At 43.6% G+C, this 14,198-nt stretch overlaps 1 protein-coding gene across 1 annotated transcript in view; it reads right to left on the bottom strand.

Annotated features, from left to right (window-relative positions):
* Positions 1 to 163: 163 nt before the first annotated feature.
* Positions 164 to 14,198, bottom strand: part of VPS13B (vacuolar protein sorting 13 homolog B) — a 932,812-nt gene continuing 918,777 nt past the window's right edge. The window contains 4 exon segments of the mRNA XM_029063425.2: positions 164 to 2,161; positions 5,215 to 5,464; positions 7,079 to 7,181; positions 9,790 to 9,966. Of these exon segments, the coding sequence (XP_028919258.1) occupies positions 1,913 to 2,161; positions 5,215 to 5,464; positions 7,079 to 7,181; positions 9,790 to 9,966 (779 nt within the window). The 3' untranslated portion in view covers positions 164 to 1,912.

Raw genomic sequence — 14,198 nt, 5'->3', positions numbered from 1 at the left:
GGTTGTCTTTGGTGTTTGGTTTTTCTCACCGGGGGAGGTGGAACAATTCTGCTCTTCCACCCAGGAATCACCAGACATGAGGCTGTTTTAGTATTTGTGATATTTAAAAGGATTAGCTAGCTGCAGATTATCAGGTTGTGGACAGATTAGAGTAAACCACAAATAGTAATGAAGGAATAACTTTATTTTCCAAAGAATCTTTTAATTTATGGAAGCAGTATGCAAAAGTGGCAATATTAAATTGTTCATAAAAGATTCAGACCTGTTATTTACATCTTCAAAAATAATTTTAAGGACTACAAGGGATGGATGCATGCCAAGGTAAATGGATAGATCACTTTACAAGCTTAAGTTTTCTTAGCAAAAATTAGCTGCAAATTTTAGAAAGGGTTGCTGAAGAAGGTAGTGTGGTGGACTTCCAGGTTTTGTGGCTGCTAATTGAAAATGGCAGACATTTGATGATGTCGAGTCGCGTTTAAAGCAAGGGTGGAAAAACTCTAGGGGTCACCTCCAGTCAGTGGCAGCTCTGGGGCCTGTGGTGCTTGGTGGCCGTTGACTGAATCCATAGCAAGCTTTGGGCTAGTTAGGAGTTGCAGAGCAAATATAGGGGCTTCTGCCTCTTAAAACACCTCTCCCCACCTGTTGTTCATCATGACAGAAAAGTTGAGGTTGTAGTCTGCACAAGGTTTGAAAAATTTAGTCAAAGGCTTGTCTGACTAAATAACTGTGAAACGGACTGTAAGTGGTAATGAAAAGGATTTGACTTTATATTAAAGTGATTTTTGTGTTTAGGGCTAGGCCTATATTAAGTAAACTTTTAAAATTATGCTTCATCAGTGCCAATGTATCAAGTTCTTAACTCAAAATTATTTGTGTAATAGAAAACCCTAGAAGTAGAGAAAATGGAATACTTTTTTTTTTTTTTTGCTGAAAATCAGCAGTGTATAGTTCCAGCACCATAAAAAGTCCACTTCTCTTAAGTCAGGATTTCTAGCTCATCCTGACATCGGGCAAGGCAGCAGTGGAGAGATCCATCAGTTTCTAAGCTCCGAGCTAAGTTTTGGACAAAAGGCTTTCGTTAATTTGAAGGAAACTTTTAAGGACATTTAGGGGGAAAAAAACACTAACTCAAAACTGCTGGCCGTGAGTAAAGATTATAAATTCAGAAAAAGATGTAATGCATGTTAATTGTGGTTTAGAAGGGCCAAAAGGATTGGTTTGAAGAAAAAAAATACTGCAAGCATCCTTGGACCCATGTAATATTCTTTTTCTAAAAAGGAGGGGTTCATTCAAAATGTTCTGAAAATTTCAACTAAAGACAAAAAAGGCCTTTTAAAACAACATGGCCACTGAAAAGCAATGACCTCAACTTGCTTCAAAATTGACCACTAGAACCTGCTTAAACCCTGAGCAAATGACACTTGGCACTAATTAGTGTCCCTCATCCAAGAAACCCAAGACCACTCCATTTAAGGAAAGGGGAAAAGCATATGAAGGTTTAAATGACTTGCCCGTGGTCCCACTGTGAAACAGTGTTAAAAGCCTTGTATAACATAGTCTTCCTGGGTCTCTTGCTGTAGTCTACCCCCATGCTGCCTAGAAGGACTAGAGTCATATATTTTGGTAGCAATGGAAAGGACAGAAATACTAATTCTCCATTTTTTCTGACAAAAATACCACCACCCAAAGGATTGCTGCTGTCATTTCCATCATTTTTCTAAAGTTGTCATTTAGTGTCATAGTTAACAGGGAGGGGAAAAATCTAGAGGGTAAATTGGATGGTGTTCAGGAAAGCCACTAGTCTGACTGAAGGTTACAATTCCCACACAAATTAAACAGTTTCTTCTCTCACCGTAATGCCAACAAGAAGTTGCAGTTTTCTAGAAACAGTGGTGGTCTCTCATTCCAGGGCTCAGGGAAAGCCCTTCCGCAGGGCTTTATTTTTCACCATACTGAACTTGCTAATGAAGACCTGAACAAAATTTGGGTCCACAAGGTAATTATAAGTTTTAACTGTGGATACAGGGGGCTCCACAGCTACCACCTGGAATTGGGTTTGCACAGAGGAGATGCTGGGGATGACGTGACAGGATGTTTTGGTGATGTAGTCCACAAGTCGGTTGTACTGTTGTTCAGACAACCTCTCTCTGACCCCATCCGCCTGGAATAATATAGAAAGATTGGTTAGCAATTTGTTCACTAGCAGTCACTGCTGTAGGGATTACGGTTTTGATAAGCCCCATGTTTAGGAAAATTGGCAATGTAGAACTCACACTTTAAACATCTCCTCATGTAGTGCCCAAACACTTAATTTCACCCATTATTTGGGTGCATTCTATCCAAGACACCCAGGGAGACCTAACAGTACCTTTGCTCTTGGACCCAATGCAAGATATTTTAAATATTTGTAAAAATTGTTAGGTGCCCTGAGCGGAAGATTGATTTCATTTAAAAAAAAAAAGGCTCTGTGTCAAAATAGGTTACCTCTTGAAATGTCAAATTTCAAGTTTTCTCCATTTGCTGCTACTCCCTCCCAGCAAGCATAGGGGACAACAGAAAAAAACATCTTCACCTAATCAGAATTTAGCACTTAAAAATGGGGAAGTCTTTGCCTCTTCCAAATCCCAAGTCAGTCAAGACAGCTCCAGTTAGATGATATAGAGAAGTTTCCTCAATCCTCTATAAACCAGTGGCTTTCAACAGACATTTAAAATAAACAGCACAGTTTGAAATGTAAAAATCTTTTAGGCCAGAGAAAATAGACCGGGCAAAGCAAAGGGAAATTTTAGGGCAAGAACATTTATGGTTTATACATCTGGCTCATCTTCAAAGACACTCAAATTGAGGAATCTTAGGCTTGTTGGAGAAACATGTTTGATGGTTAGAGGAAGGGAGAAGGGAATCTTCCACTTTTTTACTACAGCTGTGCCTTGGGAAAGTCATTTGATTGACCAACCTACATCTCAGTTCCTTCATATCTGAATGTCAGCAAAGGGGAGTTGTGAAAATCTTATTTTGTACCTTAAGGCTTTTCTAATGGGTTCGGTGTATTAAGCCTCGACATTACACATCAGATAGGCAAAATGTACCTTTTGAGGGCTGCCTAAAACTACCCAAATTACACCCTTGTTGGAACAGGTTGCTGCCGGAGTGGGATTGTATGGCCTTGGTCCTGCTGAAGGGACCTGAACAATGATGGTATTTATTATACAGTTACACTGTGCCAAGCACAATAGCAGATAAAGGACATTCAGAAGTCCAGGCTTACACACTAAGAGGGAAGAACAACAGATATATTTTTCTCCATTTTACAAGTGAGGAAACAGGCTCAGAGAAGATTAACAACAGAACTGGCAAAAGACCTGAGTCCCATGCTCTCTTCACTGGGCCATACTGCCTCCCTGGACTTTTTAAAAACAAGAAGCAGGAAATTCTATTTAGGCAACACGGAGATTGCCAGGGCATGTTTGCAATGCTTGGGAGTGGGGTAAAGAGGCCAACGGTTCTGAAAATCTGAAAACAGTCCCACTACCTTTGGGCCCAGAAAATCGAAAAGTGGTCAAACCCGCAACAAACAAGACCAGTGTGCCCTAGGGCAGAGCAGGAGGGAGAGGGGAATGCTGACGCTACCATTTAATGGGGCCAGAATTCATCTGGAAAGCGCTGACCATTCAAGAAATCTAATTGCGCTTCCTGAAGAGTTGCACATTGAAAAACCCACAGTGTTATGAAGGGAACCCAGCCAATAAAAAACCTGATTTTCCTGACTCATTTGAGGTGTTCCTATGAGATTTCAGTGGTGTGCCAGGCGCATTAAGCAATTACCATAAAAATGGCCCCTTTAAACCAATAAAAGTAAATTTTGAGCTTTTTTGTTTGTTTTGGTTAAATTAAATGGTGTCACAATTGGATGTTATCTGCAAAAATCAGAGGACCCGCTGCTGCCCACTTACTGCAAGGAAACTAAGACGGGATCCGTCATTTTGTTTGGACGGTCCTCTTTGAGGGATTTGGTGTGGGTATTAGCCATCTCCAGTCAATTTAGTTTCATCTATTAGTCTAATTGGCTTGCTCTAGAGTGCTTGGTGACTGGCAGGTCATCAATAAAGATCCTGAATAGTACTTGTTCCAGGCAAGTAAACCATGGGGAACCCTTGATATGGACACTACATCATTGGTTCATGACTGTCCCCTGGGGGTGACTCTCAAATCAATCATATACCTCCCTGGGAGGAACAAGGATGAACTCTATGTAGAGTCCTTAGGAGCTGTCAGGGAGGAAGAAAGATTGCTTCTGATTATCCTCTGGGACTTCTCGCAGAAGAATGAGAGCAGCCACTTTAAGGATAGTTCCTCTTGCCAAATCCTAGAGCCAAATCATCCCTACTTTCCTGTCAACTGGATCAAAAAGTTCTGGCACATCTAATAAAGACAGCCCGGACATCTGACCTCTGTTTATCTCCAGGACATGATCATCTTGAAAGAGCAATGCAATCTTGTTGCCAAGCCACAACTTAAAGCCCAACTGATTGAGATCCAGGAAACTAAGGGAAATTAGAAGTTGCTGTAAAATTGGCTTGCTTCCATCCTCTTAGATGACCTTACCCCAAATGGACTGGCAGGGGAGAGCAGTCTCCAATATTAGTAATGCCACCAAGATTCCCAAAGGAGTAAGCTTAAAAACATTTATTTTTAAGGGAGCAATTTCCTTGATTTAGTAGCTTGAAGGCATTCAGAGTTACAGCCAAAGCAAGGAGCAGCATGCCCAAGTGGAAGGAGCCCGGGCCTGGGAGGCAGAAGACCTGGGTTCTAATCCCGGCTCTGCCACGTGCCTGCTGCGTGACTTTGGGCAAATGCCTCAGTTACCTTAAAATGGGGATTTACTCCTTCCTACTTAGACTGTGAGTTCCATGTAGGACAAGGTCTGTGCCCAACCTTTCATTCAATAGTATTTATTGAGCGCTTACTATGTGCAGAGCACTGTACTAAGCGCTTGGAACCTGATTAACTTGTAACTACCCCAGCACTTAGAACAGTGCTTGGCACATAGTAAGCGCTTAACAAGTACCGTAATTATTATTAGGGTCCATCTTGTTTGTGGCATCCTTGCACTGTGAGCCAGTTAGAGACCATATTTAAGTTGGGTTTGTTTAAAAAAGCATGTCAGTCCAGTTAAAAATCTCTAGATGAATAAAGGAAGAGTTTGATTCTTACCTCCAAATCACAGGCCACTCTTTGTTGCTTGAGTTGCACCTTGAGAACATTTCCTTGCCCGGTGTCTTGTACACAGTCAACTTCTGTAACGGGAAACGCCTGCTGCTGAGTGTCTTCACTGACACTGACAACGAACAGCACTTCGGAGGTTAACAGCAAGCACCCTTCATGTTCCTGGCCCGAGCCACTCACAATGACGACATCCAGTGCCATGTGCACTTCTGGTCGGCCAAGGGACTGGAGCATTTTCCTGTTTTGAAGGATAAAAATGGATGCGTGAGCCCAAAGGGGCCAACTTAGCTTTTTGAGCGGGGGGTATGGTTGCAGGAGATCGGGTCCTATTCTGGACCCCATTAAGTGGTGCATATTAAAGCAGATGACACTGGCACTAATTACTGTTCTTCATCCAAGAAACCCAAGACCTCCCTATTTAAGGAAAGAGGGAAAGCACACAAAGGTCCCACGGGGGAAGACAAGACCTGGGAACTGGGTGGGGGAAGGGGTTGTGGTTGGAGAAGAGTTCATGCTCAACCCTTCTGGCTCACCTTCCCCACTCACCACCCCAGCTTTCCAGAAAGACGGGAAGAAGAGCCTCGATCTGCCAGCCTCAAATAACAGAGCAAGACACCCAAAAGCTGCCAGGCCGAAGCTAGTATCTTTGCCCCAAAGATAGAACTGCTGGTGTGGGGAGTCCCCCTTAACCTTCCCACGTGGGCAACTAGGTGTGAGGTCCAACTTTACAAGGCTACACCTTTTGATATTTTCTCATTTAGTCAGTCATCAAGACCCTCAATGCAGCCTCTCTCAATATGCAGAGACCTCCCACTTCTTACGATGCTTAATTTGCTGAGAAGGGATGTTTTCCTGGGTTCAGCAAAGTCAGGAGTCCGCTTCAAAACCGTTGTGATTTCTCCTAGGGTAGACACTGAATTCCCTTGGTCCATCATTTATGTGACCCTTGGGGACTCCATCTCCCCTCACAAGGAAGAGCTGCCCTCTTGGTAGCAATTTCCAGACAACTGCATCCCCTTCCTTGTTCAGTAGAGATTTAGCCACTGGTTAAATCACTGATGGTGACACCCCTTCCCCCCACCCCCATACACACTCCAGGCCTCTCCCCTCCCTGCCTGCAAATCTGGGAATGTGGGCTGGAGCCAAGATAAAATTAATAATAACGGTGGCATTTGTTAACCGCTATTATTTTTTATTAAAATTACCTCTTGCAGCTAAGACATAATTAGCAGAGAAGTAGCATGGCTTAGTGGAAAGAGCACGGTCCTGGGGGGGGTCAGAGGACTTGGGTTCTAATTCTGGCTCCACCACATGTCTACTGTGTGACCTTGGGCCAGTCACTTAAATTCTCTGTGCCTCAAAGTTACCACACCTGTAAAATGGGGTTTAAGACTGAGCTCCAAGTGGGACATGGATTGTGTCCAACCCCATCAGCTTGTGTCTACCCCAACAGTTAGTACAGTGCCTGGCACACTGAAAGCACTTAACAGATACCCATTTTTTTTTTAGAAAAAAGGCTGCAAGAGACACTGAGCTCTACCTAGGGCCTGGGACCCAAGGAACCCCGGTTCCTTCGTTATATCCCCACTGTGTTATGATACAGGGGAGACCCAGACTCTGACACTGCGGTGGAGATAGTTGAGCTATAATGGAAAATCGACTTAACTCCATTAAACACAGGCTAGCCTCAGAGACCCAGCAGCGGACTGTCGCCCTTTCACTGGGACACTTCTGAATTTAAGATGCCGAACCAAACTGCCTCTCCTAAAGGAGTGGCCTGTTCACCTGAGAGGGAGCCAGGACCTATTAATAACAGGGATGTAAAAATGAGCATGTGTCTAAATAATTTTACCAGACATATTTGACATGGCTGTTTGGAGCCTGGTCAGCATGTTGATCTCTTGGATGATAGCGCTGTTTGGGAAGCTGAGAAAGTCCAGCTCCATGTAAAATACCTGTGGTAAGAAAAGTAAGAGGGTTTTACTAGTTGTTTTCTGGGAAACAGCTACATGTTAGAGTGATGTCATGTGTTTAGAACAGTCCATAAAACAGTACAGATTCAAAATGATGTCACATCTTTGGAAGCAACACTATAGATAATTCATTAAACATCACAATGCACTTAACCCTAACGATCTTGCATTAGCTAGAAACTAAAATATGAATGTTCTAAAATCCAGGCATATACTACCAATTAAGAGAAACTTTATGCCCTTGAGAGCCCCCATTTCTGAATCATATCCTACACATCATTTACAGTTTACGTACAAAAAGTCAAGATGCTTGTTAACTTTCTTGCTTAATATTAAAATACTTCCATATCTGTGTCATAGATGGTAAAAGACAACACATACACACACAAACAGTTTGCCTAGATACAGTACTAAATGTTAAGTTACTTAATCCAGCTGTTAAACATGAATCCGTATACATTTATGAGACCTCTTGGGGCATCTGGTTTATTACGAGTTCCTCTCAGTGCCAGCACAGAATAAAGACTACAAGAAGCAGCTAAGCAGGTCTCCAAATAGACTATCCAGAGCCGAAGATGATACAGCATGTGTGCTTTCTGATGGCTTGTAAATTTTTATAAATGAGGCATGGTCATTAGACTAAGAGTTAGTGGTTTGTAAAAACTTCAGTGCTATAATAAAAGTTTTACAAGAATGATGGAAACACAGAAAGGCCACGTGAAGCTATGCTGAGAGATACTCTTACATAAAGCACGAGTTCCCGAGCGCTGGGAAGGGAAGGGCCCAGTAAGGTATTTTTGAAACTGAACCGATTTATGAAGCTTTGAAACATGTTTGCTCTCCAACATGAGGGTTTATGGTTTCTCGATTGAAAAGAATAATTATTTCACAAAAGCATAAGCGTTTGAAAAACAAAATAAGGGGTTTCCTTTCTGACACCCTGAGAGGTCATGCAGTTGCAACAATGACTTACTGAAGTCTGTCAGTGGCTAGGAGTGAAAATGTCATTTACAGATGGAGAGAGAAGAGGGAAAGAGTGAGGGGAGGGAACCCGGGGAAAGAGAAGAGAACATGTGTTTACTTCTGTGTGGTCTCCCCCTAAAGGATTCTCTCAAGAGAATCTAATGGATTCTCTCCCAGCCCTGATCCATTCGGGGCTCAGCCTTACTGTCACGGTTCTGGGTTCTCTCATTCATCAGTTATCAAGGATGGGGTTTTTATCTCCTGGTCTGGCTGATTGCTTGGGTCTTATCTACCTGAGACAACAAGATGAGCTGCAATGAAATGCATCCCGCTGCTCCTTGGGGTATTTTACGAAGGGATAAAAACTGCCACGTTTTAAAATATTAAAGAAACAACTGATGAACAGGAAAAATGTTTCCAAAGTAAGGGACAGAGCAGATTCTTTCCTCTGTTTAAAAAAAAAAAAGCTAAATTTAGTATTTAAAGTAATGGCGTAATTGATATTTTTTACCAAAAGTAATTTTAGAGGAGGCCAGCCAGAATATCAGACCTTTCGGTCTCTTAAAGCAGCAGTCAAATGCGGGGAATTAGCTGTCACATAAAACATGCCCGGGACCCCTGAGGATTTGGGGCTTCGACCTTTCTTTGCCTTCAGTGGCAGGGCCTTCCCGACAGCCTTCCAGGTGCTCTGGGTTTGCCTTCTGGCCCTGTGGAAATCTTCTAGAAGTGCATCTAGATCTTTTCATTGCCTTCCCAGAATCAGGAGGGCTGGGACGTGGTGTAGCCATGGACTCCCCTTCTCCAGCAGTTCTAAAGCTGGAAAGGCATCCCAAACCAGAAAACACCAACACCGGGCCAATTCCCTCTCAGGAAACGCTATAATTTATAAGTATCCTCCTGCCACATAGTCCATGTTTTCTTCCAAATTTCGTGTTGTAACATTCCCACACACAAAAAGCTTTAATTGGCTACTTCTGATAAAAGCCCGTTCTGTGGAACGGATGAGGAAAGCTCCTGGGGGGGGGGGGGGGGGGGGAATGTCCTAAAGAACCTAATTAATTGCCTGGCTCTCAGGGAGGATTTGATAACTCGTGCATGTATATTTTCTGGCATTGGTCATGGCTAAGATCTCAGCGGAGACAAGCATGAAGAGGTGAAATCTGAAGAAGCAAGACAACCCGTGGTTTTCCTGGGGTACTCCTAATCTGTGCTGCAATGTAAACAGCCACATACGATGAACTTTGAAACTTGTCCTTTTATGATAGCTGATGGTTTTGGGTAGGAGCATTCTCGTGGACAGTCTGTGTGAACTGTGCCTCAGTTCCCTCATCTGTAAAATGGGGATTAAGACCATAAACCCACATGGACAGTGTCCAACCTGATAAACTCGTCCTCTAGGCTGTAAACCCGTTGTGGGCCGGGAATGTGTCCGTTTATTGCACTGTGCTCTCCCAAGCGCTTAATGCTATGCTCTGCACACAGCAAGCGCTCAATAAATACAACTGAATGAATACCCTAGCGCTCAGTACAGTGCCTGGGACATAGTAAAGTGCTTAAATACCATTAAAAAACACAAGCCAAACAAAAACGATCTGGGGTGCCTGGGTTGGTTTACAGAGAAACTTACCGTAGCCAGTCTGAGACACAAGCTCAGCTGCTCCTCCGAGGGGCTTGGTGAACACCCCCATAATTCCTTTTCCCACCCCAGAGATCACTCCTTTGGCCTTGTGGCCCGCTGAAGCCTGAGCCTCCGATGTCTTCTGAAAGTTCTGCATTGGCTGGTCTACAATACCAGCAATTGCACCTGAAACAACAAAAGTCACCAAGAATTAATGAGGATTTAAATCCCAGAACAAGAAAGAAACCTGAAAGTTGGAACGGTTTTGTTTGGATTGAAAACTGTACTCCACCCTCATTCTGAAGTTCTTTATTAAAGGTCTACCAATTATCTAAGTACTATTTTGGCCTCATTTATGGTACATTTTTACTGTCCTCATTAAAGTAATCTAAATCTCTTGGGGGCAGGGGAGTTGAGTCTAGAACTGTGTAAATCAGTTTGGAGCAGGTCGGTGTTGACCAAACAAGATTTATGTCCCTTTGGAAGACCAGTCAAATTTACGTGCAGGGGTCAGCCACACCCCTTTATGCATGATTGATTGATTCAATCATATTTATTAAGCGTTTACTGTGTGCACAGCACTGTACTAAGTGCTTGGAAAATACAATTCAGCAATAACAATGGCATTTATTGAATGCTTACTGTGTGCAGAGCACTGTACTATGCTCTTGGGTGAGTACTGTACAACAGAATGGGAAGACACGTTCCCTGGTTAAGAAACTCGGTTTGGAAAATAATGTTACCGATTCAGAACTAACTATCCACATTCTTCCAGTACGGCTCATTCAACCTATCACTTCCAGGGGGATTATCAGGACGGAATCACCGGGTCATTCATTCAATAGTATTTATTGAGTGCTTACTATGTGCAGAGCACTGTACTAAGCACTTGGAATGTACAAATCGGTAACAGTCACTGCCCTTTGAGGGGCTAAGAGGTTACCTGGTCCACTACCCTGCTTAGAGAAGGAGGTATATCCGAACCAAACCAGATAGGTGACAATCAGTCCTGTTTCTGATTACAACAGCCTGCTACAGTCACCGGATCTAGCAACCTTCCCTCTTGGGCAAATCTCCCGTTATTGTTAACCTAAATTCCCCATGTTACAGATTATGCTTATTCCTTCATCTCCTCTGTCAGATGTAGATGGACAACTAGTTGGTGACCATTATGCAGAGTTTCTCTTCTAGTGTGCTTTGCGAAACGCTGGTGTTCTAGAAGTTGTACTCTATGATTGAGGACCAAGACCAGATAATAATCACGGTATTTGTTAAGCGCTTACTATGTGCCAAGCACTGTTCTAAGCACTGGGGTAAGTACAAATTAGGTTGGGCACAGTCCCTGTCCCACATAGGGCTGACAGCCTTAATCCCCATTTTAAAGATGAAGTAACTGAGGCTCCAAGTGAAGTGACTTGTCCAAGGTCACACAGCAGACATGTGGCAGAGCTGGGATTAGAACCCACGACCGTCTGACTCCCAGGCCTGTGCTCTACCCCCTAAGCCACGCTGCTTCTACTAAGCTATGCTGCTTCTACCTCCCAGCCTTCTTTTCTTGGGGTTAGGAGCAGCGTGACCTAGTGGAAAGAGTATAAGGCCTGGGAGTCAGAGGACCTGGGTTCTAAACCCGGCTCTGCCATGTGCTCTGCTGTGCGACCTTTTTTCCTTCTCTATGCCTCAGTTCCCTCATCTGTAAAATGGGGATTTAATACCTGTTCTCCCTCCTATTTGGATTGTAAGCCCTGTTTGGGATAGGGGATATCTTGTAAATGCTTCAGAAATACCACAATTATTAATTATTGTTAAACACCTCCACTTCCTCAAGCCTTTTCTCACCGTTTACTGTCTGAATCCCTCCAAGTCTTCCACATCCTTCCTAAGCTGTGCAGCTGGATACTGAAAGGGTCTGACCCGTGCTAATTTCAAACAATTAACCTTCCTAAACTATAAGCTCCTTGTGAGCAGGGAACATATCTACCAACTCTTACTATATTGTACTCTCCCAAGTGCTTAGTACAGAGCTCTGCTCACAGTAAGTGCTCAATAAGTGTGATTGATTGCTCGTCCTTCCTCAGAGTAGAGGGTTTTCTCCCATTCAGTCCTACTGCCCTGCCAGTATAGGTAAGTTGCCATAATTCTTAATAGAATTTCAGATTTTCAGCCTAACTAGGCCCAGAGGAATTTAAAACATGGATTCCATCCATCTCTCCACGTTTTGGCAATAGCAGCATAGAGGGGGAGGGGAAGGGGAAAGGTGTTTGGGCAGACTCGGCTATTTCCAACTCATATGCCAGAGGCTGGAGTGCCAAAACAATCCTAGCACCAATTTGAGTTGGGTCCTGGGCCATTTCGGCCGCTGTTTCTTGATCCCGCACCGCTCTCCTGCCTCTCGAGCAGCAGGGGCACCTCAGGAGGCTGGAATCGGAAGAGCTGATCCTGAAAACAGCAGCAACGTCACCCGTTGGGCTACTACAAGCCCAGTTCCTCTCTGAAGAACCGCACTGGCAACATATGATGCTATTAATGCCTTCGAGAGAGGCAGTGGTGAGGGAGAAAGGGAAACGGTGAGAGAGGAAGAGAGTGAGAGAGAGGGGAAGTGGGGGGACAGAGAGAGAAGGAGAAAGAAAGAAAATATAAGACAGAGAAACACTGAATCTTGGGCTTTCAGTTCCCATTGTAGATTCAGCTTCTGCACAACCTGATGATCTCTTTCAACCCTTCCCAGCTAACATCACCCCCAGATCTGGAATAACAGCAGCTGGGAAATGCCCCCACAAACAGCTAAAATGGCTCATATTCCCTTAAGCCCACGGAAGGAAGGAGATGGATAGGAACTGGAAGGCCCAGTCAGTTTTTGGCGAAGGATCACAAAGAGGACACCACCAATCAGAGCACAGAGCAGATGTCTCATCTGCACCTGCCCTTAAACCATCCCGAATATATGCAGTAGGCTGCAGCTTCTTTATCATGGCTGCTCCGTGAATAAAAGGGCTGGTATAAACAGATACTAGCTTGAAATTCATTCAAAATGACCAGCCTCTGAAATAGGCAATCTTAATGTCCCTCATGACTGTGAGAAACAGTCAGGGTCTGAAAGATGTTTTCAGTAGTTATTACTGACTTAATATTACCCTAATTAAACGTGGCCAATGATTTTGGAAAATGATCACATTGTATTTGAATAATAATAATGTTGGTATTTGTTAAGCGCTTACTATGTGCAGAGCACTGTTCTAAGCGCTGGGGTAGATACAGGGTAATCAGGTTGTCCCACGTGGGGCTCACAGTCTTCACCCCCATTTTACAGATGAGGTCACTGAGGCCCAGAGAAGTAATAATAATAATGTTGGTATTTGTTAAGCGCTTACTATGTGCAGAGCACTGTTCTAAGCGCTGGGGTAGACACAGGGGAATCAGGTTGTCCCACGTGGGGCTCACGGTCTTCATCCCCATTTTACAGATGAGGTAACTGAGGCACAGAGAAGCTAAGTGACTTGCCCACAGTCACACAGCTGACAAGTGGCAGAGCCGGAATTCAAAGTCTTGACCTCTAACTCCCAAGCCCGGGCTCCTTCCACTGAGCCACGCTGCTTCACTATATGTCTGAGTCTAACTTTTACACATGCCAGAAGAATGCCTAACCATTTGCATTTATTACCAGCAGAGGACTAACTGATCTTTTTAAATACAAACAGGTATGTGAGGTGAAACTTTCCTGTGATCTTCCATTTATACAAGCTGCTGACCTCAGCCCTGTTTCCACGTACTGTGGCACTCATGGATCAGCTGTCGGCATATAACTAAAAATCAAGACTGAAAAAAGTGGCATGATGTAAGCAATTTGGAGCAGACTACTAATCCCAGGTTTTTTTGCTGAAAACAGGACATTCCAAAGGTGTCCCACTGACCACACTAATACCATACCACTTACCAGATGGAAAGATAAACTTTTGTACCATGTGAAGTGAAGGTCTTTAAGAACCCCAAAGAAATCCTACAAGTAATGCTCGGATTTGGTTTGATATCTCTTTCACAGCCTGGTCAACCCCACCTATAAAGGGCTCTCTTATGAGTACCTGTAGTTAAATGCAGTCATCTTAATTTCTACAAACAGTAAATTATATTCAGGCAGTTTAAATTATATTCAGGCAGTCCTCAATCAGCCAATGAATGGTGCTAACTGGGTGCCGGATGTCAAGCACTGTCTGAGGCACTGGGGAGAGAACAATACAGTCGGTAGAATGGTTCCCTGCCCACAAGGAGCTCACAGTCTAGAGTGGGGAACAGACAGTAAAATAAATTCCTGATGGTGGAATGGAAGATTTAGGGGACGTGTATTTAAGTGCTGCTGAGCTGGGGGTGCGGTGACTATGAAGTTTTAGAGGGGCAATGCAGAAGGGAAGTCGAATGGGAGAAAT

This window comes from Ornithorhynchus anatinus, chromosome 4 (genome assembly GCF_004115215.2).
Source record: "Ornithorhynchus anatinus isolate Pmale09 chromosome 4, mOrnAna1.pri.v4, whole genome shotgun sequence".
Classification (NCBI taxonomy): Eukaryota; Metazoa; Chordata; class Mammalia; order Monotremata; family Ornithorhynchidae; genus Ornithorhynchus; species Ornithorhynchus anatinus.
This window is presented reverse-complemented; position numbering and strand designations above follow the sequence as displayed.